The sequence below is a fragment of the Ambystoma mexicanum genome, chromosome 5q, assembly GCF_040938575.1.
Source record: "Ambystoma mexicanum isolate Mex_15411 chromosome 5q, UKY_AmexF1_1, whole genome shotgun sequence".
In the NCBI taxonomy this organism is placed as follows: Eukaryota; Metazoa; Chordata; class Amphibia; order Caudata; family Ambystomatidae; genus Ambystoma; species Ambystoma mexicanum.
Window position 1 is genome coordinate 82,354,482 of NC_090933.1, and position 27,880 is coordinate 82,382,361.

At 44.1% G+C, this 27,880-nt stretch overlaps 1 protein-coding gene across 1 annotated transcript in view; it reads right to left on the reverse strand.

The window, feature by feature from the left end:
• Positions 1-27,880, reverse strand: part of LOC138497230 (band 4.1-like protein 4B) — a 471,210-nt gene that overhangs the window by 211,002 nt on the left and 232,328 nt on the right. Inside the window, exon 4 of the mRNA XM_069620556.1 lies at positions 24,421-24,488. Within this exon, the coding sequence (XP_069476657.1) occupies positions 24,421-24,488 (68 nt within the window). The remainder of the gene's footprint in view (positions 1-24,420; positions 24,489-27,880) is intronic.

Here is a 27,880-nt window from a genome sequence, read left to right on the forward strand (position 1 = left end):
AGGTGCAATTCCGCCACCCATCATAGCGGTCACCGTAATGAGCGGTAATCGCAAAATACGGTGACCGTAAATATACGGAAACGGAAGTAAAAACATGGGCCCGGAACGGGAAACAGCACGCCGTACACCTATAAAATCAGAATCCCAACACAACCATCAAAAATCCTACCCTGAGACACATCCCAACCCGTTAGCCACCCTAGTGAAAACAATAAAAATGGGAAAAGTTGCGAAAAAAGCGTGCGACCGCAAGCGGCAGGTCCACTTCTCCCATGAGGAACTCACCGTGCTCACAGAGACCCTCCAGGAGAATGCTGCCGTCGTCTTCTCGACGCAAATGACCAGGACGGCACTTGCGAACAAGAAGGCCATATGGGCCCTGGTGGCACAGCGGGTAAGTGCGGTGGGGACCGCACCCCGCAACCCACAGCAATGCAGAAAGCGATGGGACGACTTGCGGATACGCGTACGGAGCATACTATCAGCCAACCGTAACATTGCCACAGCTACCGGGGGAGGATTGGAATCACCCATCAAGTTGACCCCCTGGGAAGAAATCTGTGCCTCCACCATTGGAATGGAGAGTATAGAGGGAGTCGGAGGGATGGAGAAAGGAGTGCAGACATCCGAAGAATCAGGTAGGTGGGCCAAATAAAACAATGCTAAATCCACAATGTCCAATCATGTGAAGTACCATGTGTCCACATAGTGCAACAGAAACACATGTCCAGGAGAACGTCCACATACATTGGCCTGATAGCGCACTTTAAAAGTCACTTTAAATACATAAATAATTAAAAATCCTAAAAACACCCTCTACACGTGCAGCATGCACACCCTAACTGCAGGCTGCAAAACAACTGCATCCTCAATCCACACAAAAATGAAACCACCTCCAAGGCCCTGACCCAAATCACCCTCAGGTACCACCCCGATGCATGTGATACATTGCCATTCCAATTTCCACAGACCCATAAATAACGCTCGCCCTCCTTTACTCCAACACAGGGTCCGATTCAAACGACGAGCTTCAGGACACCCCTACCAGCACACCTGCAAAGAGGGCCAAGACCAACGGCCAAAGACCCTCCACCTCAGCTGCACGGATCAAGACACGGCAGCAGCACAAATCAAGTGGCAGCACACAGGAGGGGACTTCAACAGGCACCCCAGCAGCCAGCATGCCCACAACAGCAGCACCACAGGTCCCCCCAATGGATGCCACAGAAGGCACTGCTTCTGGTGGCAGCAGCACCATAGGTGACACTGCATTAATGGCAGCATGCTCCGACACAGAAAACGGTGCTGTCGATGTAGGATCCATCCATGACCTGTCTCAATCCCCCTGTTTGTTTCATCCCGTACACCATGAGGATACCACGCAGGGGCACCCACAAGACGACGACTGGCCATCCCCCACAAGCCCTGTGGCAAGGCAACATGAGGTGATCAGCCCCTCTGTGACACCACCGCAAATGGGCAACAGTCCCTCGACCAGGTGATCGTGCAACAGCAGCAACTGGCCACGCTCCTCAAGGAGCATGCTGATGAATGTGGGGGTACTAAGGCAGCCATAGAAACATCAACTGAGACACTTATGTCAGAAATGGAGAGAAGTACAGAGACACTAAGGGCACAAATGGAGAGAAGCACCGAGAGCCTGAGGGTACAAATGGAGAGAAGCACCGAGAGCCTGAGGGGGGAACTGCATGCGACGTCCAAAGACGTATGTGCTGAACTTGCCGCTGTGCGCCGTGTGCTCACTGAGCTCTCACAAACCCTTAGGGACATGCATGGACGTGAGCAGGCAGAGACATCATCCGTTGCAAGTTCCGTCCAGGGCAGCCCCCAACGTAGATCTGGGAGGAACCTGCGCTCCACAGGCAGGGGTGCCCCTGATACCCGGAGAGGGGGCTTGCAATAGCGTCTGCCCACTGACAATGAGCATCTTCGGACACTGGTGTTCGGGGGGGGAGGTAGGAGGATGGAGGGGGTGTGTTGGGCTTTCTTGGGTGGCGGGTCGATGGGGTGTGTAACATAATTTCACATATGCTATAAACATTTCACAATCATCCAATGAGATGTGTGGACATTGATCTTTGTGTACGAGGCCTTTATAGGCGTACAGTCCATATTGTGCATGTTCCAGACACACACAGTGCCACAAGTCCCGTGCCCATGTATCAGCCACCAGGCGTGAGTGCTAGAAGCATGAATCTATGATAATCTGACGAATTTCACGGCCCTCCTGTGCCTCGCGGACTCCTTGAGGTGCTGCCACATCCCCACCCTCATCATGACCATCTTCAGGTGCTTGCAGTTCTGCGTCAGGGGGCATGGGCACATTTCTACGTACGCACATGTTGTGTAGCATGACACATGCCATGACCATCTTTGCAACCTTCTCATGGCGGTACAGGAGTGCCCCGCCAGACCTGCTGAGGCAGCGGAAACGAGCCTTCAGTAGGCCGAATGCCTGTTCTATGACTACACGGGTACGTGAGTGGGCATGGTTGTAGTCCTCCTCATGCTGGTTCTGTGGGTTCCGGAGTGGTGTAAGGAGCCATCTCTTCAGTGGATACCCGGCATCACCTGTATGTGGACAATAAAGGATGTTTGTGGAATGACATTGCTACGTACGCATCCCCCCCCCTTCCTGCCAGGTCATTGCCGCATCACATACCCCACATTATCATGCATGAAATGAGACTCACCGAGTAGCCAGGATCTGTTCCCTGCGTGTCGCTCCATGTAGCGTGGTATTGTAGAGTTCCTCAAGACCATAGAATCATGGGTTGATCTAGGAAATCGGGCACAACAATGTGTAATGATCCTGTTGGAGTCACACACCATTTGTACATTAAGAGAATGATATTGTTTTCGGTTGCGGTACTGGGCCTCCATGGCATGTGGGACAACCAATTCCACATGGGTGCAGTCGATGGCACCAATGCAACCCGGTATGCCGGCAAGTGCATGGAATCCCACTTTTGTGTTCGTAATTTCCTGCTCCGAGCGTGGTAGAGAGATGTAGTCGTCTGCGTGCTTCAGGAGGGCATCGAGCACTTGCAATAGTGTCCGTGACAACAGTGGCTGTGAAATGCCATGCAACTGTCCGACTGTGTGCTGGTAGGTGCCTGTGGCCAGGAAGTGTAGTACAGACACCACCTTCAGTAGGGGTGGGATAGCGGTTGGGCTATCTATCATGCTGGCAAGGTCAGCGTGTGTCATGTCCACAATGGCGGTTATGGTGTCCCGGTCCAAACGGTAGAGGGTGTGGATCTGCTCATCAGTGAGGTTGAACGGATGAGCTCGGAGGCGTGGGATTGCGGGCTGCCTGCGTGGTGGTAGTGGCTGTGCTGGTGGGCCTTGCTGGCCCTGCCTTGCCCTCCTCCTCCTCCTGCGTCTCCTCTGTGCGGCCGGTTGTTGTAGTAGTTGGTGTTCGTCTTCTTCTTGAAGTTGGAGTACTTGCAGTGCTATCAGGTCCCCCAGGGCCAACATCGCTAGTCCTGCCGGTAGCATTTTGGAGTGGGTGTGGTTGTGGGAGGTGGTTGGGTGTGCAATTTATGTGTTTTCAGGCAGTATGGCCTCCACCTGTGGTGATTCATTCCACCTGTGCAAGCTGCAATCCCCTTTGGGCGAGCACGTCCCGCACACAACGCTGCAATTCGACGCATGGCATCTTGCTATTACAATCATGTATTTAATCCCGATGGCAGTGGAATATTGGTTCATATGTTCATTCTGCTATGGTCCCATTGTTTCACATACTATCTTTACAGTCGCGAACAAACTTGTGAAGGGTCAGTGGAATGTAGTACTCGATTAACGGTGGACCCTCATGCAGCACTGTACCGAGGTTCACCGACGGGCGGGGCGTCCCATTTGTGAGTGAAGGCAGTTGCCATTTGCACACACTGCCGCACTACATGGATGAATTTGTGATTTCAAGCGGTCACAGATGCCTTTTCGACGTGATGTTGCAAATGAGGAATTCGAAGGACACCGCTTTCGGTTTTCAGCTAGCGGCGAGGAGACGCCCACAGGTCTGACTGCAGATATTAAGTTCTATTGTTTAATGTCCTTCGGACAGGGGCCATGGCGAGAATGCAATGATTGATATGAATAGTATGGGATGCGCAATAGCGTAGTGGACGATAAGGCAGGACGTTCCCAAATACATGTTACTTCACAACACTAGAATTCCGGGCTGGAGCACAGTGGATTTTGCAGACTGCATTACGCACAGACTCAATGGAAATTTCACATGTTATGTGAGTAAATAATCAGGCGTTTTCATACCGGGATGAGGGAATGATGTATGGATGCATGGACAGATGATTTAATTGAGAGTTTACCATGTACATGGCTTTTTGGAATCTATCCACTTCCCCTGCGCTATGTGATGCAGAGCTGCCATAGTGGGACCATCGTCTATCTGCCCTTGTTGAACCCTCCCTGTCTCGACGCGCCTTCAAACACTTGTGTCTATGCACGTTACTAATCCCATCTAATGGATTCTGTTTTAACAGACGCATGCTCACAAAGACTCGTTTGTAATAGTGTTTTCACCTCGATTTGTATAGTTATGATTCGCAAGTGATTTTTGGGTGGGAATAATCCTTTTGAGTGGGCTAACATGCATATGGCTGTAGATTTAGTGTGATCATTGAAGTGAGTAATTCAAATTAAGTTCTGATGCCCATACCATTCTTTTTCATTTCATTTGGGTGACAGGTATCTCCTCCCCTTTTGCCGCTGCCATCTGTATGCCACTCCTGCAGATGGCTTTTACTCCCGACACCTGCTGCTTCGTGTTAATCAGTGGAGCACCATTACGATCTTATGGGACGATCGCCAATGGGCCACATGCCCTTACGCAGTGCTAGTGGCTAGGAGCAACATATCGACCTTTCAGCTGGACTAGTGCCTACCTAATGGGATGGCCCTGCGGTTCTAGGCGCTTCCATGTTGCCTTTTTGTACGTGAATGTAGCCCCTGTGTACCATGAAGGAACAGGGCGTCACACAAGAAGAAGCTGGTCATTTATTGCGGATGCAGCCCACAATAATGAAATATATTTTGGAGTTCATGACCTAATAGCTGTATGGGCTTGGTGATATTAACCGTGTAGCGTTATTCTTTGCAAGTAATGTAGCATATTCCTATTTGTGGAGCGATGTATTGTGAGAAGATCTGCATTGGGTTCCGGCTTCTGAGTATAGTTGCGTGGTACTGTACTTGGCGCGTTTGCCTACAAAGCCCAGTGAGGTCAGGGATAGGGGCTGCCATTATGACTGTTTTAATGATGTCATGCTCAGGGGCGGGGGATTAGCTTTTGTGTAACAGATGCCGGTCAGCCAGGTGGATTGGTGGAATGATGTGATTATCAGAATATGGCTGGTCACAGGTGCCTGTGTTTGCGTGCGTTTCTTGGAGGGAGACTGAGGTCATGTCCATTGGAATAGCTTCTGTATTCGTGCCATCTGTGCCCTGCAGCTCCCATTGGCCCCTCTTGAGATGGGCCTGGCTGCTCAGTCACTCTGCCAACTTGTGTGGTACATGCTTATGCTGATGGTTGGTTTGTTTACTGGCAAGAGTACAGGGCTGGTGCAGTCTCCCTCAGGTTACTGCTTTGAATGTTGCCTTACACTGGTGTCAAGCGATGGGGGCCTGTTGTTGTTTTGTCTCATATTTCAGTTCATATTGCTGTACTTGAACCTTCACATGCCTGTGCTGCATCAGTACGGCAATGGTGACATGGCAAATATGGATGGCCACTCACAAGGCACTTGGAGCCCCTACATTCATTTGTTCGTTGGCATGCATGGGTGACTTGTACATTTCACTGGTTGCATTGTGTGACTTCATTGCACCTACGAGGAGTTGTGCAATGTGGCCAGGGAGTGGTGTACAGGCACTCAGTAGGGCCATTTACGGTTGGTTCGCGTTGCCGTACTTCTCACCATGGCGGAATGGTACTTTCCGCCATGCTTGATGGCGTTAGGTAAATGTCCGCTAGGGTCAGAATTTGCGTACCGTTGCGCCATGGTGGTAATTACGGTTTCGCATGGCGCGCGTGCGCGTACTTGGTGCAGTTAGCGTTGGCGTTCACTACGGTGTCGCTAATGGCATCGTACTTTACGGTGACGGGTCATAATCGCACCGAGCGCTATTCGATGGCGGTATTGCATTTCCGCCATCGTTTTTCGATTTCCGCCAGGGTCGTAATGAGGGCCACTGTCTTTTAACCGCAGCTGTTTTCACCATGGCTATTTTAACCGTGGTGCATTCACCGTGTCTGTTTTTGACGATTTTCTTAAAATAAATATTTGTTTCATGTGTTTGGGGAGTGGATATGGAGGTCGTGGGTGGCAGGTTGATGTGGTTGGGGTGGGTTAGATGGTGTCTTGGGGGGAACCCCCCATTTAAAATAAAAATCACAAAAGAATGCCATGATGAAAACACCACAATTAAAATAGTTACATTGAAAATAGCCACAACTAAAACACATGCAACCATATCTAGGAATTCCTTCAATGGTACACAGATGCCTTCTTTTTGGGAATGCTACACCCGACCATTGCCACAGCACTGCAGGGGGTGCGTTGGCCCGCTCACACAAGTATGAAAACAGTTTGACCCTCAATTTCATATTGCTTTGGCTTGCCTTATTGTACACTTCCTCGTAAATAATTTAGACCCCAACATTTTTTCTTTCTGACTCCAACGAATTGTGCATCAGAAGGGCCTGCAATGAGCCAACCTGAAGTGTTAAAGCAAAGCCAGATGCTGTAGGGGGGTTTACTGGGGCAGAAACAGAGCCCTACAATCAACGACATTCTCCCACGTTTTCAGATATGCCAATTCTCCCACGTTTTCAGATACGCCAAGAAGAAACTAGGCATCCGACACGCCGGAACATCTGGTTACAAATCTATTAGATCAACAACTGAGCAAAGAAGCACTGGAAGTTTTTAACTTAGGATGGTTCTTTACTAATATGGAATAAACAAACATAACTACTAACATTTACATTAAAGTTTTAAGCAGGGAACGCAAACTTAAAAATGTTTCACTTTTGAGAATAGACCAACGACAACATAATATCATCTACGACGACTACCATGGCTGATTCAGTACAATTCTATCTTCGGTATCTGACAGATAATAGTGCACATGTTATCCAAGTATTGGAGGAACTAAATATCACACATAACTTATCAGAGGAAGCCCTGCTAAAAATGACTCAACATTTATGCTAATCTTACCAAAGGACAATTGCATTGACACAATTCTTATAACTGTCAGTAAAGATCGATAAACATGTGAGGATACATATCGTTTCAAGCAAGCAATACAATAAATCAAGAAAGAATCTTAACAAGAAACAGGAACATCCTCTAACTTCCCGCACCAGTAAATACCCCTTGTAATTAAAGAGACTGGCCAAAGGATAACCTTGTAATGTTCACTTGCAAATTCTTGCCCGAGATTCCTAAGCCGTGCACTGATTATCCATCCTTTAGACCTAGTATCAACTGCACACACAGCATATTTCTGAAACGCATTGGTATTGAAAATGACCTCTTTTATCATAGACAGCACGGAAAACCTTAAACTCACAAAAGGACTTGAGAAGCACTGTATATTTTTGCAAAACCCAATGTTAAAACTCTATATACATCAACAACAAAAATATTACACACCTAGTGCAACGGGCCAATTATGCATATATGATATTCTGATTAAATGAATTTGTGACATAGCTTAACTACTGCAGTACCCCCTGTGGCATAGGAATAATCAGTTTTACATTGAACTGATACTCACTGACAAAACAACTAGCATCACGTTATTGGATTAGTAACTGTACACAAAACACACAGGAAAACAACTGTTGCAAATGCTACTCTATGCTTTAGAAGCAGGTACAGCTGATCAATTATAAATAAGATGGCATATACTGTGAGAAACCCGAGGGTGTTCTCACGGATAGATCCCAAGGATCTTTTGTTCAGGTGACCAGGGCACGGCCATCGCCTTTGGAACCAGACCCTGGGGGTGGACCAGTGTGGCAGGTTCACCTGGACAAGGGGTCCTCGGGGACTGCGGGAGGAATGCCCTTGGGAGAGATGCGGTTTTCCCCCCTTTCCCGACACAACCCTACCCGACACCCCCTCAATCTACATGGGATATGTTAAACCAAGTCCCATCCTACTCCAGTACTTTTCACAAAAGGAAAGAAGGCAAGAGCCTCGTGAGAAACCAGAACCCATGTACCCACAACCATACATCTATCTTCTGTAAGGAAGGCATGGTATCAAAGCAAGACAGACACAAGTGATCACAGTTCAAGGGTGTTTATTAAACTGTAAAAATGGATGAGATAAACACCTAATCTAAACCTAAATCTAAGATGGGAGCAAGCTACGACCATCAAATAATAATAATACAGTCCTAGTGGAGTCTAGTCTCTGGCCTCACCTCGGGCTTCTTGGTTCTTGTAGTTTTCTCAATTCAGCATATCCTCCTTGTTCAGGAGCAGGGTATTCGTTAGAGTCTTTCGAAGGAGCGGCCATGCGGCGCCGGACCACTCTAAACTTAATACCTTGGTTGTTCACAAAAAGACCTTTGTCTATTATCTTTTACGCAAATGTTGCTACTGCAACTTTGAGCTTAACACAGTCTGGGCCGCTATCAATTTTTTCCGACTCACCGGCTGTGCTGAACCCGTTGGATTTTCTTACGCTGGAGTCAAGAACAGTACCACAGCGGCACGCTCTTTTCCCCACGCTGGCTATCAGCGCGGGAGGGCCCAGTGTACCGTTGACATCTGCCACACCAATCGCCAGCTGCAATTCCCGGTCTTACTGTTCTTTCATCAAAGGCTTCTCGGCTCTGGTTTAAAAAGGGCAAGGGCAATTCCCTGTGTGTCGTCCTTTCAGTTTCCACCTCCTTTCTCCTTCGTTTGAACTGCTGTGCTGGAATAGCTGCTTCCTAGTGCGTTTGGCCTTGCTCAAAGTGTGCTCTTGTTGTCTGCTTTTTGTCTCTGTGGGGAAGGGAAAGCGCTGTCAGGTGTGTGTAGTTATCAGCAATTGCTGACATGTCAGGTAAGCAGCTCTGGTGTTAGTCCATTGTCTTTCACAGTGTGAGAAAGTGTTTGTGTAGCAAAAGGGGGGGTACAGTTTCTAAATATCCTACGGGGTAGGATGGGGAAATGGTGTCATAAGGAAGGGGGTACTGCATCTCACCTTCGGTGTCGCACTTCAACTCCCTGAAGATCCCTCATCCAGGTGATCCTCCCGCACTGGTCCACCCCCAGGAACTGGATCCAATAGCGATGGCCATGTCCTGGCCACCTGGATGACAGATCGGGTGAGACACCTTCAGGTTTCTCATACTTCCCTGATCTGACAATACCCTACCCAATTTTCTCATAATTACCAGAAAACACTACGACATCCCAACTCCCCCCCCTTTTAATACAAACACTGAGACGAGGAAGAGAGGAACTGAGAGGATGAAGATCACTGAGAAGAAACACACAGACACAGAGGACGGACTCTTCCTTTTTAACAACAGACTGTCCTCTTAACAAGGACAGGCAAGGTACGGCCTCCCTCTACAACCACTCACAGCTGATTCTGGTTGTCTCTCCCCATTGAGTATAAAAAGGTACACTCAGAGAGCTAGTGAAGCTTGATGGTAAATGGAAGCCAGAGGGAGAGAATTCGAGCTGGAGAGGCCCTGGAAAGTCAGGAGGAAGAAGAACGGCCTGATTGCTGGACCTCTCAGTACAGGGCATGCTACAGTGTGGAGAGGGAACTGTACCTCTAGGGAGCCAAACCAGGGGCAGCTGGGGTTACCTGGAAGTGCCCACACCAGAGCTCCTCCCCTGGGCAAAGCAGGAAAGCCCAGGCCTTTGAGGGGCAGGTGGCGATGCCCTGACCTCAACAAGTATCCCCTTGAACTCCTGCAGCCCCCAAAACCGCCAGAGTACCAAAAAGGGGAGGTAGAGAAGTAGAAGCAAAATCAGAATGAAGGATTATGGGACTTGAAGTCCAAAGACATTTTGGTGAGAAAAGCTGAGCAAGGTGGAACATGAGCAAGAGCAGAACTTCAGGGGTGAAGGCAAACCTACTGGAGCAGAGCGACGGACCGAGGGACAAGAGCAAAGGGTAGAGAGCCCAAGGAGTTCCTTGCTGGAGGTCGTTTCCTCCGAAGGCTGTGAAAGACAGGTGGAGATGGCCAAATCCCAGACAAGAAGACTGCATTGTGTTTCAAGGATGCCACTGACCCTCTCGGGTGAACGGCAGAGTTAGGGAGGTGAGGCCAAGCCTGTGGTATTAACCTTGACTTGTGAATTAAAAACTGCAAAGACAAGAAATAAATACACACAGCCGGTAGTTGGGAAGGGACATGAAAGACTGGTGTGTGTTAAGGAAAGATTGAAGTTGCAACAGTATATCGCACAATTGAAGGCTGCATGCATGTGGATGAGACACGAAGGAAGGCAGACCTGTGATGAACTTTGAATTACTGAAACCAGCGATACTGAGTAGCGGAGTGGTCTGACAAAAGAAAGTAGCCCACTTGAAAGTCTCTGCGAAAGGTGAAATGTTTTTGTTATGAAGTGATAAAATGGGGAGGGGAGGAGTAAAAAGGTGAACTTTGAGTTTTTGTGCTTATGATGTTGAACTACCCAGACCAAGAGACACTGGGCAAATAACACAAGAGTGTGAGCTAAAGGGATAGTTGAAGTGGTCCTGCGGAGGTCTATAGTAAAAGCCACGCACATTTTCAATTCTTCGACATCAGGAAAATGTCTGAGCCCGACTGAGGGAGATCGAAAGTGTCATAGGTTAGGGGAAGGGAACTCCTAAAGGATGTGAATTGAGCTTGGGGAAGGGAACCCCCACCTGCAAGTACTGGGATTGAAAGGTCTGAGCTCGACTGAGGGAGACCTATGTGAACTTTTGCTTTTGAAATTTTGCTTTGAGATGTCCGAGCCCCATTGAGGGACAACTATGTGAACTTTTTGTTGAACTGTGTTTTGAAAGCAGGAATGAGAGACTTTAACGTGGAAGGCCAAGTAGGCCTCGATCCATGTTTTGAACTGACTTTATTTTGAGAACCTGAGCCAGAGTGTGTCATCCTGTCTACGGGGGCCGCCTTTCTTGTTGTCCGACTTGGCAAGGAGATCTGACTCAGGCACATGGATTCTTTATATTCCTGCACACTATTCCTTTTGCATACGCATTTTCCCCACACACATTTTGTTACATTAGAGTAAGGGCTGGTAATAGGTTATGTTAGCATAGGCCATCTTGTTTTGACAGACTTGACTAGGACTCTGGTATTTATTATTTGATGGTCGAGCGTGCTCCCATCCTAGACGTAGTGCAGGATGGGCATTCTTCCAACCCCTTTTCGAGGACATTATATGTTTTGCAAACTTATCTTTTGTGTCTGTCTTGCTTTTGATACCATGGGTTCCTCACAATAGGGAGATATTGACACTATCTTCAAAGAAGGAACTAAGAAAATAAAAACATGTATCCACGAATAGGGATGTTAAACCAAATGTTTAGATACAGCAATTGAATAAGCCCACTTCCCTCTGTTCCCCCTCCCTTGCCTCGTCGTGCCTTGAAACACTTGTGTATAGGCGTGTTACAAATACCATATCATATCATATCAAATTTCATTCTGTCAGCCTAATGCAACCATCTCTCAAAGACGATCACCAATCACAGACTGATTTTGACATGTTTTTTTTTTTTTACAAAATATGGCAGGCTTTGAGAACTCACATTTTTTTCCAGGCAATACACAGTGAGATTACATTCTTTGCTAAGGATCACGAACGTTGGTTAAGCAGTGAATTTGGTATTCTTTCATACAAACGTCCAGTTTTTTGTTATGCACTGTGTTAAGAAAATGTCAATATTCATATATAATGAGACTTTCTTTTTTGCGTGTCAAACTAGCAGAGGGGATTATAGCTGTAAAGTTAGCTGTAAAAGGGGAGTTTTATTATTGCGCGCTTGCATTGTCTAATGATGAGGTATTTGGTTGGTAACTGGAGCTGTGTGCTGGTTTGCCGTCCAAAACATTCCATCACAACTCCAGTTACCTAAACATTTACATATTAGAAAAGGCACTTCTAACAACAAAGAAGCATGTTAAAGTAATTGGCCAGGCTTTCCAAATCAATCTGTGTTCCAAATGAAAACTCTCAAGGGGCCGGCCCCATGTGTAACATGTGAAGCCCACTTAGCGGAACGGTGTTACATGCCTAGTGTTCTGAGAGTAGGGATGTAACGGTATAACGGTATACCGTTAAAGATACCGTGAACCACTTAATTGAACAATAATAACCGTCACATTGTTTATAGCGTTATACCGTTCATACCGTAAAGTGTGCTTTTCAATCTGATTTGGAAAGGCTGCAGTAAGCAAGTGCTGCCCAGTCTTGGTCTTGCACTGTTGGATGTGCCGTCTGCCAAGTAGTTTCAGTTGGAGCAGTTTTTAATGCCATTCCATAAACCACACGTGCCTGACACAAAATCAATATGTTAGCAATAGGAAGAATAGATACAGTGCCAAGAAGGAAAAGGGTTTACTTTGGGTTGGCGGCTTTGGGGTTTATATATTTATAATGGATAATGTTCTCTAAACATATGGCAATGGGGGATTTCCCTGGTTCTATCATTGAATTTACATATAATAAGTCATACTGCGAAATTCACTCATCTCTGTGGGTATTCCCTGCTGCCATACCAAAGGGAAACATGTCCGTGATTACTGAACACCTTTTGGCCCGCAAGTAAACTAAAGGCTGTAACGTAAAGAGAGTGCGTCTGTGTGTGTGTGTGTGTGTGTGTGTGTCAGTGTGTGTATATGCGCACAAGCGTATACTACAATCAGCCTCCATTGATCGGTGGCATGCAGGTTATCAAGATGGCAACATGTTCATCTTCACCAGTAGCCAGTGGGGGAGCATAAAGCCTAAATGACCACTTAAGAAAAGCTATTCAGTTTGCTTTGCCAGTTGCAGCAGGGCTCCCCCCCTCCTCCTCTCCACACGTGTGTTTGGTGGAAGCAAGGCATTTCAGTGGAAAGTATGTTGAAAAGCCCAATTCTGGCCCTGGGTGCCTGGTTTTGTTTGTGATGCTAAATCTGTCAATTTATGACCTTTTAGAAAATATTTGTTAAGATTATTTAACTCCACCTGCTATACCGCGATAACCATGATATACCGTCATTTGGCAAGAAGGTTATCGTACCGTCATAAAACTAATACCGTGACACCCCTATCTGAGAGCTCAGCATCTGCATGTCTCCCCTCCCCCCCTTTGTTCTGCAGAGTGGTCCCTAAAGGAGACATTCTGTGCACTACAGGTGGTGGGCAGAGGAGGAGGGAGAGGGTGCTGCTTTCCCCAGCAAAAGCTGCAGACGCATAGGCCTTCATTGCCATGAAGTGAAATGAAATGTTTTCATTTTCACTTAGCAACATAGTTGAGTATCGGTACTCTCTTTCAGGCTTTGAGAAGTGCAGGTACTCAAGTGCTCAAACATAAGAAGTGCAGGTACTGAGGGCTGGAAAAGCACTGGTATCCATACAATTTACACAGCAAAGCTATCATCAGTAGCCCCAACATGTCTACCTCACCTGCTGCCTCCAGTGAAGCTTCAACTATCACCTGATTGACAAGCAAGTGCCACGAAACTAACACATGATAAACATATGATGCCTGCAGCCTTGCCTGGATCGCCTAATTTAGGAATGGCTGTGACTAAAAAGAAAGGCCAGAGGAAACTTTCAAAACCTGTGGTGCTCACAAATGCAATGATGCTGGAACTATAACTTTATATGTATCAAGCTTCAATCAAGCAACATCCCTGCCAACTTTAAATGAAATAATCAGGGTATTTGTCATCTACAGCGATGGATTTTTTTATCCACTAATAATTAGCCAACAAATTAAGATGTACAGACTTCTGTGTCTGTGGGTCAACTACCAACCTCTTTATTTCTGGCAATGATAGCAATTTCTTGCAGCCCTTGCCGCCACAGGCTAATAAAGGGATACCAGGGTGTTTTCAATTCTAAAGAGCTCAACTAGAAATGCAATATCTGCTCCCTAAACAAAGGGCCATCTAGCACCAGGTGCTTGGTTTTAGAGTCTATGTCACCAGGGAGTTCTCCAATAATGTTGTTTCTTTAATGTATGGGATTCCTGGTTTAAGATTAATTACCTCATGAGATCTATATTTGGTTACACTTGTGGACTCACCTAGAAATTACATTGTTATTTTGCATCTTCCTTCCGAAATTATGCACAATGGGATCTTAACCGAAACTGAATCTTTTCTTCGAATGGGTTATGATTTATCTACATATTGTGATAAGCAATTTTATAAAACAGATTTGAACGGAACCTCCATGTAAAGACGGAAATCATGAGATGTTGTAATCGTGATGCCTGGGACAAACGTTCCATCCACTTTGTGGATAGCAAAAGCTTTTCCACAAGTAATTTAGCGGACTGGTCCTAGTTACCATCTATTTTGCATTAATCAGACTCTGGAATTGAAGCTGTGGAATAATGCCTTTGACAAATATTCTGTTGGTGTTTTATCATGGAATTCACAGGGTAACTGCAATGTTTACATAATGCACTCCTATGCGCTCGCCTTAGGGATTATTCCTTAATGTTCCTTAAAGAGGTCTGGCTGCTAGAGCTCCCTATTATTGATGGTTAGTCTGTTTTCCTGAGGCCAGCACTACACGGCCCTCTAGGGGTCTTATTATTGCTGTTAACAATGAGCTGGGCATTCAAGCGGACACATGGAATTACTCATTTTCTGGGTATTTTGGCTGTTAAATCGATATGCACCACAAGGAATTTATGTATAAAAGACTTACTTCTGATTAATATTTATTGATACCCCAATATAGTTAATCTCAGTTAATTTTGTATTTCTTGGAGGAAATATTAGACGCTTGGTATGAGAATTTAAAACAGGTCATATCGTGGTAGCAGGTGACGATGAGTTAGGGATGGATTATATTTTCATAACCTCTCATTTAAATTAATTAAAAGTGGTTTTATTGGGTTATCATTGGGCTAATATATTAGCAGGATGGGATCTTTTTAAGGTTAATGAAAATATGAAGGGAAATATCCCTAGTAGAACCACTTAGCACAGAGGTTCCAGTAGTTCTTTTATTGATTATATGTTTGCCTCCCATGTTCAGTTCGATATGTTTACTTATTTTAACATCTTATAGACAGACATAAATGGCTATAAAATGCTAGCTGCATACTTTATATATGGTCTAGAATCAGCAATTTACAGGGGTGGACCAACCCAACAGTGGTTCACTCAGCTAAAACATTGTGTAACCTTGCACCCTAACAATATATGCAAATTTAATCAAATATTGCTAACTAAGTTTGCATCCACCACCATGGAGTGCAGAAATGCGATGTATACCTCACATGCATGTTCTACTTATATACTTGACTCCATGACAATATTGCCCGGCCATAATGTTTCAAAGATAAACAATGGATTCATGATCAATTAGTTCAACGAAACAAAAATGAATTAGGTTGTCATCTTCGATATTTTAGTAGTAGCATTTTAGATTTTGATCAAAAGCTGTGGAAAATAAAAGCAGTATGGCATGCTTATAAAAACTGGTTGATTAGTCATAGGCATTCCAAAATCCAGAAAGTTATGCGGAAAGATATTTTAAGCAAGCAAGATATTGAATTTTGGTCTTTAATGATGATGATGCTGCTCAAATTCATCACCAACTAAACACAATTGTGGTGAGTGCATTGTTCCAATATTTTACTGAATTTTATGTCCTTCCTACTGATAAGGCATATTTTGACGTGACTATTATTACAATAACTTGGCTGCCCAAATTCAAATTAGTTGATGTCAATGATCTTCTTTCTAGATCAGGTAATTCAACAGCTACAGGCCCTGATGTGTTATCGAATAGGACATTCAAATATTCCCAGCATATGCTGGTCTTTGTTCTGTCGGTCATGTTCTTAGATATTTTGATTTACAGTTTGATGCCGATTACCTGGAAAACATCATATATTGTCCCCATTTTCAAGAAAGGGTCAGGCTTAATCCAAGTAATTATTACAGGCCCACTGTTCTTTTAGATGCAAGCAGCAAACATCATTGAATCTTTAATACTGAATGAACTATACATTTGGGCTTTGAAAACTGCTAGATTGCAGAAAAATCAAAAGGGCTTTAGAAAAGGGATTGGTATGCTATTTAATGGATTTGTTACAGCTTGCTTTTTTTAGAGACAAGCCTGGAAAAAGCATGCTCTTTCTATCATTTTGGCTTTCATAGATCTTACTGCTGCATTTGATTATGTTTTTGGGGCCCGCCTCTGGGAAAAACTTGCTGGTTGGGGTTTACCAGAGGGATTACTTCGTATCTTGATCTATTTGCATACAGATATATACAACCAATTTAGAGTGAATGTTCAAGTGGATCTTTCTTTTACGATTAGGACGTATAGAGGATTAAGGCAAGGTTGTGCCTTGGCGTACTGTCTTTTCAATCTTTACCTCTTGGATATGGGGATATATATGGATAAGATATTGTTTGCTGCCTCATGTTAAGGCGCCTTAAAATTTGTTTGTTGGGGTATGCAGACGATATCACTTTCTTTGATCATATGCAAATTGGACTGCCAAGACTTATTGATGCTTTTCCTCGACATGCACTACAACAACCTTGCGGTCTAGGAAGCAACCCCACAGTATTGATTGGGAGACCAACACAGGTTAAATGAAAGAGAGAGTGATTGGAATACTTGTGATTCTGTAAATAAATATAGTTTAGACACCAATATAGCCATTGAGAATAAGATGTATGATGTTCTTGCCTCCGACTTGATGAAATTCCTAATGATAAATCTCTTAACACAGGAGATTATAGATATGAATGGAAAGTTTGATCCAGTGGCACACTCTTGTAGATTTTGTATGGCAATTGGTGAAATAGAGATGTTAAAGCACTTGTTACTTGTTTGTCCTACTTTTCACAATTTGAGAGTGTTATATTTTAATACATTTGTTCATAGCCAAGCATTTTTAGCATTTGAGGATTTTTGGACACGCCTTTTTTGGGGGAAATACATTTCGCTTTTAATAGCTCTGATTTGATATCTTGATAAATTAAACCAGAAAAAATTATAATTGATCTAGCATTTTTAAAGCAAATTATAAACTAAATACTTATAATAAATGTTGTATTATTGTTTTATGTTCTGTCATGATATTGTGTAGTAATGGATGTATGTATATATTCTAATTAGTATTGATATTAACTGTTGTACTTTTATAAGCTGTATCATAAACCATTGTCACAACAAAAAAAGTTCTCACCATATTTTAAAATGAAATTCTCAATTATCCTTATTATTATTTCAAACATTGTGCTAACTATGTGCACCAGTTTCCTAAAGATGAAAAATCATTTTAATCATCATTATTGAACATCTTAAATTTCAACAAAACACATTTTACAATCAAGTATTTAAGAATTAAGTAAAAAACACATACATTGTGGTGATTTTAACAAACACGTTTACAACATGCCGTCTCATTGGCCAGGGTATCATAAACAACCATGGATTTTTATCCTGTTGACCTCTAATATCAATATTGTAACCTAGAGATTGGCATCACATTTGGTGGTAAATTGCATCAATTGTTCACTGCATTGTTATTACCTGGTACAAAGTCTCTACATGTTTCAGTTTGTGAAGGTGAAGAATCCAGAACTTTCTTCAGGAGTGGGACCCTGGTAGTAGTAGTGCTGGCTTGTAGACTGCACTAGTGTTTGGGTTGTAAAAATCAGTAATAGGTGAAATCCATTCCCTGTACAGGGGATTTTGAGAGGGCGAGCCTGTTCCAAGGAACGTAGGTGGGAGATCGTTTTCGTCCTTCCTTTTGCCTCTCTTGTGGAGGGTGAGAATGTTGCAGTTTTGGTAAGTCTTCAGATCTGGTCTGGGTACTTCGGTAAATACTATGAGTAGCTGCGATGATAACCGCAGCAAGCATATTCTCGTTATCTTTCGTATCTGCTAATAGGGGATGACGCTGCCGCCGTTAGCCGCACTAAAACCGCTGGACGCTCGACTGACTGAGAGGCATCGCGGCTGCTTGATTCCAGATAGGACACGGATCGGGCGTTCGAACGTGGGAAACACAACTTTTTCGCCACAGCGGCGGCTTTCCTACGGCTGAAAAGAAAGTAAAAAAAAACAACCTTCTACTGCAGTGGCCACAACTTAATGACGAGAATATACTCGCTGCGGTTAACATCAGAGCTACTCATAGTATTTACCAGAGTACCCAGACCAGATCTGAAGAATCACCAAAACTGCAACGTTCTCACCCTCCACATCAGAGGCAAAAGGAAGGACAAAAACTATCTACTACCTACGTTCCTTGGAACAGACTCGCCCTCTCAAAATCACCTGTACACGGAATGGATTTCACCTATTACCAATTTTTACAACCCAAACACTAGTGCAGTCTACAAGCCAGTAGTACTATCAGGTTGCCACTCCTAAAGAAATTCTGGATTCTTCACCTTCATAAACTGAAACATGTAAAGACTTTGTACTGTGTAATAACAATGCAGTTAACAATTGATGCAATTTATCACCAAATATACAAACAATATTAATACAAGAGGTCAACAGGATAAAAAATCCATGGTTGTTTATGATACCCTGGCCAATGAGACGGCATGTTGTAAACATGTTTGTTAAAATCACCACACTGTATGTGTTTTTTACTTAATTTTTAAATACTTGATTGTAGAATGCGTTTTGTTGAAATTTAAGATGTTTAATAATGATGATTAAAATGATTTTTAAGTGCTGAAAGCCACCCCACTTTCAGCGATCCATCCTATCTGAAAGACCTCTATATTTTTCTTTCTGGCTAATCCCCACCCTGGAGCAGATAGAGGCAGCACTCTAATATTTGTTCAATGAGTGCACACCTGGGGTTCCTCCACTATTTGCAGGTACTGTAACGGTTCTCCATACCCAAGGAATACTTGTCACAGAGAATGATGAGGATAGTTGTCAGATGAATGTTGATTCCTTCCCTGTCCTTCTAAAGAGAATGTTCAGGCCACCCTAATTATATCTGTCCTCATTCATCCTCTCTGGTTTGATCTAGTGAGATCCTGTCACAGACTTGGTACATTTTCTGGGCTCAACCTGTGGAACATTTACTGGTATCAGGCACACAAGTGAGTTGCTGGGTTAGCATTAGACTAGTGTAATTTGTGTATTTGCTGGACTTCCCAATTCCACCACATCTGGACAAGGGTTAACAGCTAGTCTGATGTATTTTCTTGGGTTCAGTCTCCATTCTGTATGGCAAGCCTTCTTTAGAGTCATTGGTGCACCTGCCATTCCCAACAGATCTGGCCTATACCTACTGGTTAGCGCCTCTCTGGTCTGCTTGTTGATAGTGTTTAAATGTGGGCCTCATCAGCTCTTGGCCCCAGCTCAGTAAGGCTTTGAACGGCTTCAACCATGGTGCTTACAGCTTTATCTAACTCAAGACCCCCTTTTGGCTTTGCCTTTCACCTCCTGACTCTTTCGCTATCCCTTGGCCGTCTCAACGTGGCCAATGCATGATTTCATGGACCTCCCTGTCCAGCACTTGCTATTCTCCACCGCTCCTGGCTATAGATTGTTTCCTTCCTTTTTCCTCCTGATCTCTTCCTACGTCAATGTCTTATGTTCCCTTCACTTGCCTTCTGACTTCCTACTGATAGTTCCATTCTCCTTGCCGCCTCCCTCGTGACTTCTTCCCTTCTCTTTCCTCTTGCTCCCACCCACATCATTCCTCTCGCTGCTCCTCTCTCTACTGTGCCTTGCTCGCACCAAGCACCTCCAAACTCTCACAATATCCCTGGTGTTTGGCCATTTTTTATACTCTGGGCTAAGCTCATTAATCTTGCTAAGGGCTTCAGTGGAGGCACCTGCATTTGTCCTAGGATTTGGTTTACTTTACTTTTTACTTTACAATATTTGTATAGCGCGGCCATAGCGGCGGCCATTATTATAGAGCGGTTGGTGTCAGTCAGTCCCACCCCCATCCCTGGCGCAACTAAGGATCTTCTCACTGATACTATATGGCCCATGCCTCTGTGGGCAGGGTACACAAATACCTGGGCTCCCACCTTGCAACAGAAATAGTCCACTTTCTTCCCTACGTCTCTTTCTTGGCTCAATAGTAGTGGGCGTTTTTGGGGTGCGACTGTGACTTCTATGTTCGCAAGTCAGGTTAAGTGGTTACTCACTGTTCGCTCGATGTGCCGCCTGCTTGGGCCCCTTTGTTCTCTTCTGTAGAGATTCTACGAACCATGATCACTGTTTATTTATTTATTGGATATTTGTAAGGCACCTACAAAACAAATGGCATACCAAGAACTTGTGAAAAGAAATCTGGATTTCTGATTCCACATGTGAGGCATTCTCCACTAAGATCACAGAGGCCAGGAATAGGCAAGAGGCCCTCAGGGATCCATACAATGCACCAGGGTTTCGTCCACGGGCCCCAGGGTCTCTTTTTCCCCAATTAGTGACCTCAGAAATGCGACTTTGTCACACTTCCCATGCAAATGAATAGTTGTCATTAGTGCTCCTTATAGGCCCTGTCTTGTTGCAACGCCAGCTTGTGACCACAATACGCGCCCCTTAGGTAGCGTAGAAAAGCTCCACTTTAACTTCAGCTATACCCTTGGTGTGTCATCAAAACGTCTGTGCTGAACCTCACTTTTGAAAGTATCTACAGATGCCACCATAAAATAAAAACCATATCATTCTGTCTCTAAGAAACACAAGTGAAGCACACCTCATTGTCACACGCACAAGAGTGCCATACAAACATCAGCAAAGGTACGCCACATTTGTGTCTGTTCAAAATATGGTGTTCACACAAATAGTGGTGTAGAAAAGGAGCCAAGTACCCCCACCTCAAGCATCTCGCCCATATTACCTATGTAGGGAACCAGAGTATGAAACACATGCAGTACCAGTGAAAATACTGATACCAAGGAGAATCCTGGAAGCAAGGGTTCCATTAGGAAAGCCATACATGCATACAAGACAGTATGATGGCCATTTGAAAGAAATACCAGAAGAAGCATGAAATAAAAGAGCAACAGAGCAGATTGGCAACGTTACACAAAGTAAAAAATTACGCACTTAGAAGAGATGCAAAGACACGAAAGTGAAGATAGTCTATAAGGCATCAAGAAAGTATCAAAGATAAGTGACATCTCGGGCTCGAGATGAAAAGGCTTATGCTACAGACGATGAAGATATCAAGGCATTTTACAAGTGTACAGATGCAAAGAAGCACAAGCAGATGAAGTATTCATGAGGCTAGCTATGTAGTGAATAGATTGCGGCAAGCACAAACGTATACATATATAGGAGCAAGTAAAGAATGGATGTTACCACTACGTGTCATAGCAAAGCTGGACTAGAGAAGGAAGGCCTTTTTTCCAGTGTGTCTCAGTTGAAAAGCAATTGAATTACAGAAGTGAATCTCAGAAGGGCGAGGCTGGATCAAGAAGCCAAGGTCTTATCGGACAGGGATGAGAAGACTTTAGTTATAATTGTGTGAAAGAATGAAAATCCTGTTCAGAAGACATGGACAAAAACAAGGAAGACATCAGAGGTTCATCAAATAGTAGTATTTTAAATGCACCAGAGCTCAAATGTATGGTCTTCAGTCACGTCAAGAGATGAAACTGGACAAACATGACGAACCACACCTACGCAGAGAGGCAGAGTGTGCCTCTACTCCCCTGAATTCTCCAGAGCAAAGAACATTTACAAGGCCAGGTTCAAGGCCTTAATTGATGTGCAGACCACTGAGATAATGATAGATGATATGCTAATTGGTGGGAAGCTATGGTTATGACCAGCTCACCAGCACCTGGGAGTCCAGTCTGCATGCAGCTAACGTTTGTGGAAAAGTACTGACGGATGTAAGAGTGCCAACCAATTGTAGGGGGCCGAATAATTAAGGGCCCTATAGTTTATGTAGCCAATGGGACGTCATGTATTACTGACGTTCATAGTGACTTGTTTGAGGGACGGGCTTAGAAGTCCCACCTGATGTTGAAGAGCCTATCATTTCTTAGACTAGTATGGAACGTATAATTAGATGCCCCCCTTAAGCCTATCACATTTGCCACTAGGGTTTTGTAGTTTGCCACGTAGGATGACGTTAGGAAATACGTAGGTTAACGTCATCAATGACAAGTTTTTGTTATAAAAAGAATGTTTTTTATGAAATGCATTGAGAGACCATGATATGAGATGTCCGTTTATGTCCGTTGTACTCCCTGTTTTAGATAATTGATATTAAAACAGTCAACTTTGCCAACTTCCTGAGTCGTTTTGGTTGTTGATATTTGAGTATCTTCTGCATCCCCATTTATCTCAAAGTATTCCCACCTCATCTTAAAGGGCTGGGTCGGCTGTCCCGGTTCAGTGGTAACATGACATTCTTCACTACTGTGTGCGATAGCAGCACTGCTTCGCTGAAAACCAAATATGGGTATTTCTGTTTTACATTGTGTACAAACAGCAACAAATCCGACTTCAGCAACTGATATGGCAGTGCCTAACTTTAAAGACTGTTCACTCGCTTTTGTTGCAATGTAAAGATAGTAGTAATTATGGGGGTGGCTTTTCCTTGATGACTTTTTAGAGTACATTTATTAGACCCAGAGGAGCCAATCGACTAAATTTTCTAACACTCCCAAATACTATTGAAATGTTAAGTCATGAGTTTTAACCTATCCACACATAGTCGAATATTTCTGCCATATATAATGGAAAGTTTTTCTTTCATTATTTAGAAAGAAAAGAAAAACATTAGCACCCCTGCAGTGAGCTACAATGATGCTAAAGGGAAGGAGGAGCAGGGAAGGGAAGTGCCTGGCACTAATGAAAGTGCTCGGATGAGGGTGGCTTACCTTTGTGAACATAGCCTGCATTCCGAGCTTTTTCATTAGCTCCGGACACCTAATAGGGTGCTAATGACTGATATGCTTACTCTTACTAGGCGACAAAATCATTATAAAACACAACAGCTTTTTGAGTAGATGTATTCAACTAATCTGCAGATTAGCTCATTTAAACATAATTACTCATAATGGAGCAATTTAGTATTCCTCTCTGAGTTGTGCTCCATTTTGTCTAGTAGTATGTGCCATAGCTCTCAACTCACACGCTTTTGGCGGGTGTCACCCGCCTTGTAAACAGCTGACTCACCCGCCAAACCAACTTCACGCCCATTCGCATAGCTCTCAACTCACACGCTTTTGGCGGGTGTCACCCGCCTTGTAAAGGGCTGACTCACCCGCCAAGCCTCCTGCACTCCCATTCATTCCAATGGGCGCCTCACCCGCCAAAAACAAAATCGGGTGATTTCACCCGCCTTTGCAACACAAATGGTTGAGAGCTATGCCATTCGTTTCAATGGGCCTCTCACCCGCCAAAAATAAAATCGGGTGTTTTCACCCGCCTTTGCGACATAAATGGTTGAGAGCTATGTTATGTGCCTTCCCAAGGAGAAATGGTGGGCGGATGCCTTGCAACCATAATCAAACTAATGAATTTAAGCAACCTTTACCAGCTCCCCGGCATTAAGGGCCCGAGTGTAGGCCTGACCTTAACGTGAGTCCCCAGTCATTATCACCCTGTACAGCCCGTGGACCCGTTAATTGTTGCTATTTACACCCAAGTTAATGTCCCAGTGTGCTATTAGCAATTAATTTGTTTGAAACAGCGCGTTACAGCAAGCACGCAACAGCTTGTTTCTGATAAATAGTTACACAACATGGCCGACATGAAATTGGAAGTGAGGCTCAGAGGGGAGACTCTCTTCCATTTCCATGGCGGACTGGGGGCATGAGAGGAACAGTGCGGCAACGTCGTAACACCAAGGGTAAGTGGGAGGCAGAGAGGGAAAGGGGGCAACAGCAGGGATGATTGAAGATGGGCAGCGCAAGCGAACAACTGTGAGCTTGCACATAACACAAGCTTGCATCAGCAGATTCAGAAAAACCCGATTGGATGCCGCATCCGGCTCAGATGCTAATACACGTTCATGGCCTTTAAATTCATACAAGTCAGTTGCCGGCTGGATGAAATGAAGGTATTATATGACCACTAAAGGCAAAATCCTATGACAGTCAACCATCAACCAGCATGCAGCAGGCACATTTTAATCTACAGCAATTCAACTGTTTTCTGTTGTCACATTGTTATATTTGACTATGTTGCTATGCTACAAACAAAAGGAGACAGACCTTACATTAGTGTCCTGAAGGCTTGACGTCTTATTGAGATTTACAAGCAGTTTTTCTTCTTTCTGCACCTATTGGGGAAACAAGAGTTGCTTCACTGAAAGAGTTGCATCCTTTGCAAGCAGACAGATAGATCAAGCTGCATACTGATTGAAACGAGGCATGTATGTGTTTGGTCTGGCTTGCACAAGCTGTGCAATTTGGCTTCTGCAAAAGTACATTGCTGCAATCAGGGAGATAGCTTAGTGGGTTAAGTGCTCATTGTTAAGGTCCGTCTGTGATCGAAAGGTCACAGCTTTGAATTTGGCAAGGACAAGCCCGCGTTTCAGCCTTCCGAGGCTGTTAAATTAGTACTTTGCTTGGGTAATACTAGTTATATAGTGATATGTTCAATGTAAATAACACATTATAACTAACCTCTCATTTATGTAACCCGTTGTAATTTAATGTAACCATTATGCAAGAAATGCGCCCAGATGACGCAGGGCTTGGTGTGCTTTACAAATTAACAAAATACAAATACAAATATTCCACTGGGGCAAATGCGCAAGCAAAACTAGGTTGCACCGGTAAAAAGGTGTATGTAATGAGGCCAGGCTTATTTTGGAGATCTGTAATGATCTGTAGAGATTTTCTAATGTTCCTGACATGTCTCGTAAATACTGTGTTTGCATTTCTGTAATTAACCATGGGCTTTACATTAGAATCAGGCAACGCTTCACATACGTTAGTTTCCTTAACATAGGCACATACAAAATTGATGAAGCTGTGTAAGTCCATGTTATGAAACATGTACAGCAAATCGGCATTGCATTAGGCAAGAGCGGAATTAGGGTAGTTTTGTAACATGTGCGGCGAGCGCACATGCGCACTACAAATCGCAACGTGTTTTATTTGACAGCGCAATTGGCTTTGCGCATGCGCGGCAACCTTCAAATACTCACGGTTGCAATGACGTCACGGTGAGTTTTGTTTTGCACATGGGTGGGTGTGTCCTTGTGACTAGTTTGCGACGAGTTTATGATACAAACTTAACATAAACCAGTCCAGGGCCTTCTTGATATTTTAGGGCCTAATTCACAGAAGCACTTTATAAAGGTAAAACCCCATTGAAAAATGCTCTGTCAAACGGCCTTGGTCTGTGCTGTGCACTTTGCCATGCTACAATTAGGATGAAAAGCACTACAACATAGTGTTAGTGGCAGGGCATTAAGTGCGCCTCGGCAGGCTATGACAATTGTGTCTGAGAAGGGGCCGTGCCGGTTCTCCCTAATGTCTCCTGCTGACCCCAGCCCACTAGAAGCCACAGCTTTTTTTCTAAAGCCTGAAGCTCTCACGTATACGCAAGAGCTTCAGGCTTTAGGAAAAAAGCCTTGCCTGCCTTTTCATTGTGGAACGCCCCCTGCAAGGCACCCTTTTGATTAGAAATGCAGGGATCATCACTCTCGTGCCCCAGGTCCGAGGGGGATGATCAATGCAAAGTGGTGCCTGGCAGAGGATCGGTGCCACAATTAGGCGGCAACACTTACCTGATTTGAATGTCTGCTGTTAGGCCAGCGCTCTTTTTCAAAATGGAACCAGGGCTCTTTCGTGGGGGCAAGGCCTAACAGGCGCATTCTGCTGAGGCAAGTGTTGCCTCTTAATTGTGGAGCCGACCCCTTGCCAGGCCATGCCCCCTTTCGGCCGCACCACCGCCCCCGCAAGAGCCCGGCTCGATTTGGCAGGCCACTTAAAGCACTGGCTAGTGGCTTTTTTGTATATCACGGTACAAGCTGGAGGCCAGCCTGTACGCAGGACGGGCATCAAACCGCAAGAGAAACACGTTGCCCTTGAGCTGTCCTTGGCCCTAACAGCAGCACATTGTGCACAGGGTAAATATATGCTTGGTTACAAACTGGGATTCGGGCCTCTGTAACGGTGCAAAAATGGAGAGTGTCAACAAGTGGTATACCGTCGTTTCATCGACAGTAATTTTTGCGACCGCCTTTTTTACGAGTACAGAATTACGAAAATGCTCGGAGGGAATTAGGCTTATTAGCACCATTACAAAGAAAAAACTCCAAACACTGTTTATCAGGCGCTCCACACTGGAAATTTTATTGGTCTTGTTGTTGCAAAAAAGTTGTACTAGATGTACTTGTTCAAAACGAAAAAAGGTGTTTCCCTCACACGTGTTTCCCCACTTTAGTTCAGTGGTTCTTCAGGAGGTAAACATATCTATTTATCTAGTGTGAACAAGAAAAGGAAAAAAAGAAAAGAATGGAAAAGCAATTCAATGTTTAGAACAAAGAAAAATTGTTGTTGCTTTTGTTTCAACCCATTGTCAAAGATATATCACACTAATGCCCATAAGGAGGACACACTTCAAAACAATGTGAATTGCATCGATATGAGAACCGGAAATTCCTTATTAAAATGAGAACAGACAAAGCATCTAAATTTAGATGTATCTTATTTTAGTATATTGGTAATGGCTGTGCCCTGGTTTGGAATTAATTAATAAAAGTTGCACATCTAATAAGTAATGCAAGCTCTGACAGTAAATAATAGGGATAACTAGAAAGGCCTTACTTTTCAGATCTGGTTTCTTGTGCCTCTTGGTTGCTGATATAGTTGTAGGTTTCCTGTGTATTGCTGAAGTAGTTACTTTAAATATATGCTGGGGCAGTCCCTACTGGGTAATAAAAAAGAGAAGAGGACTCGATTTGTTAAGGTGCTGAGGGTTATCACTCAAGGGATTCAAGAAATGAGCTAAATGGAAGTATGATATAGGTCTTGAGGGATAATTTTTACCTTTTTGTTCTTCCTTGGATTTCTCCTGAGACGCGATTTCACTGGATTGCAATCGATGCTTGGAACTGCTCGAATTCGTCCAGCTAAAATGGCCGCTATTTAAATACGTAGGAAAACGTGGCGCCGTCATCCGCGAAATCACGTGATATGCGTGTTCACGTTTCCGACGCCATTTTGGAGCAGTTAGGTGGGCTGTCTATAGCGCTCCCTATGAGTATTAAAACATAGGGATATCTTATTGAGGTGAGACAAGTTGTCGAAACCAGAGCCTTAAGGGGCGAAACATGTCGCTTGTTAACTTGAGTAAGTAGACGCTACTTTTTTTTTGTCAATCACTTTAATCTTAAAATAAAGGCGAGACCGCATTGTCACGTCTGTGATAATAATAGTTAGAGTCACGTGACAGCTGCCATTGTGGGGTATCAGTTAATATACCACATTGAACTTGGAATCGCTAAATCCTACCTGAGTTGATGATAACAGCCTGTGTTATTACACTAATGGTAAGCTATCAATGAGATTATGAAGATTATTTGGGGACCATACTTTGAAATTGCGCATGTATTGCAGTTGCTTGCTGCAGTGCGGTTCTATGTTTAAATATTAAATTTAATAAAGAGAGTATGCAGAAACTTCATGATTAAATAAAATAGATTAATTTAAGCGTCTC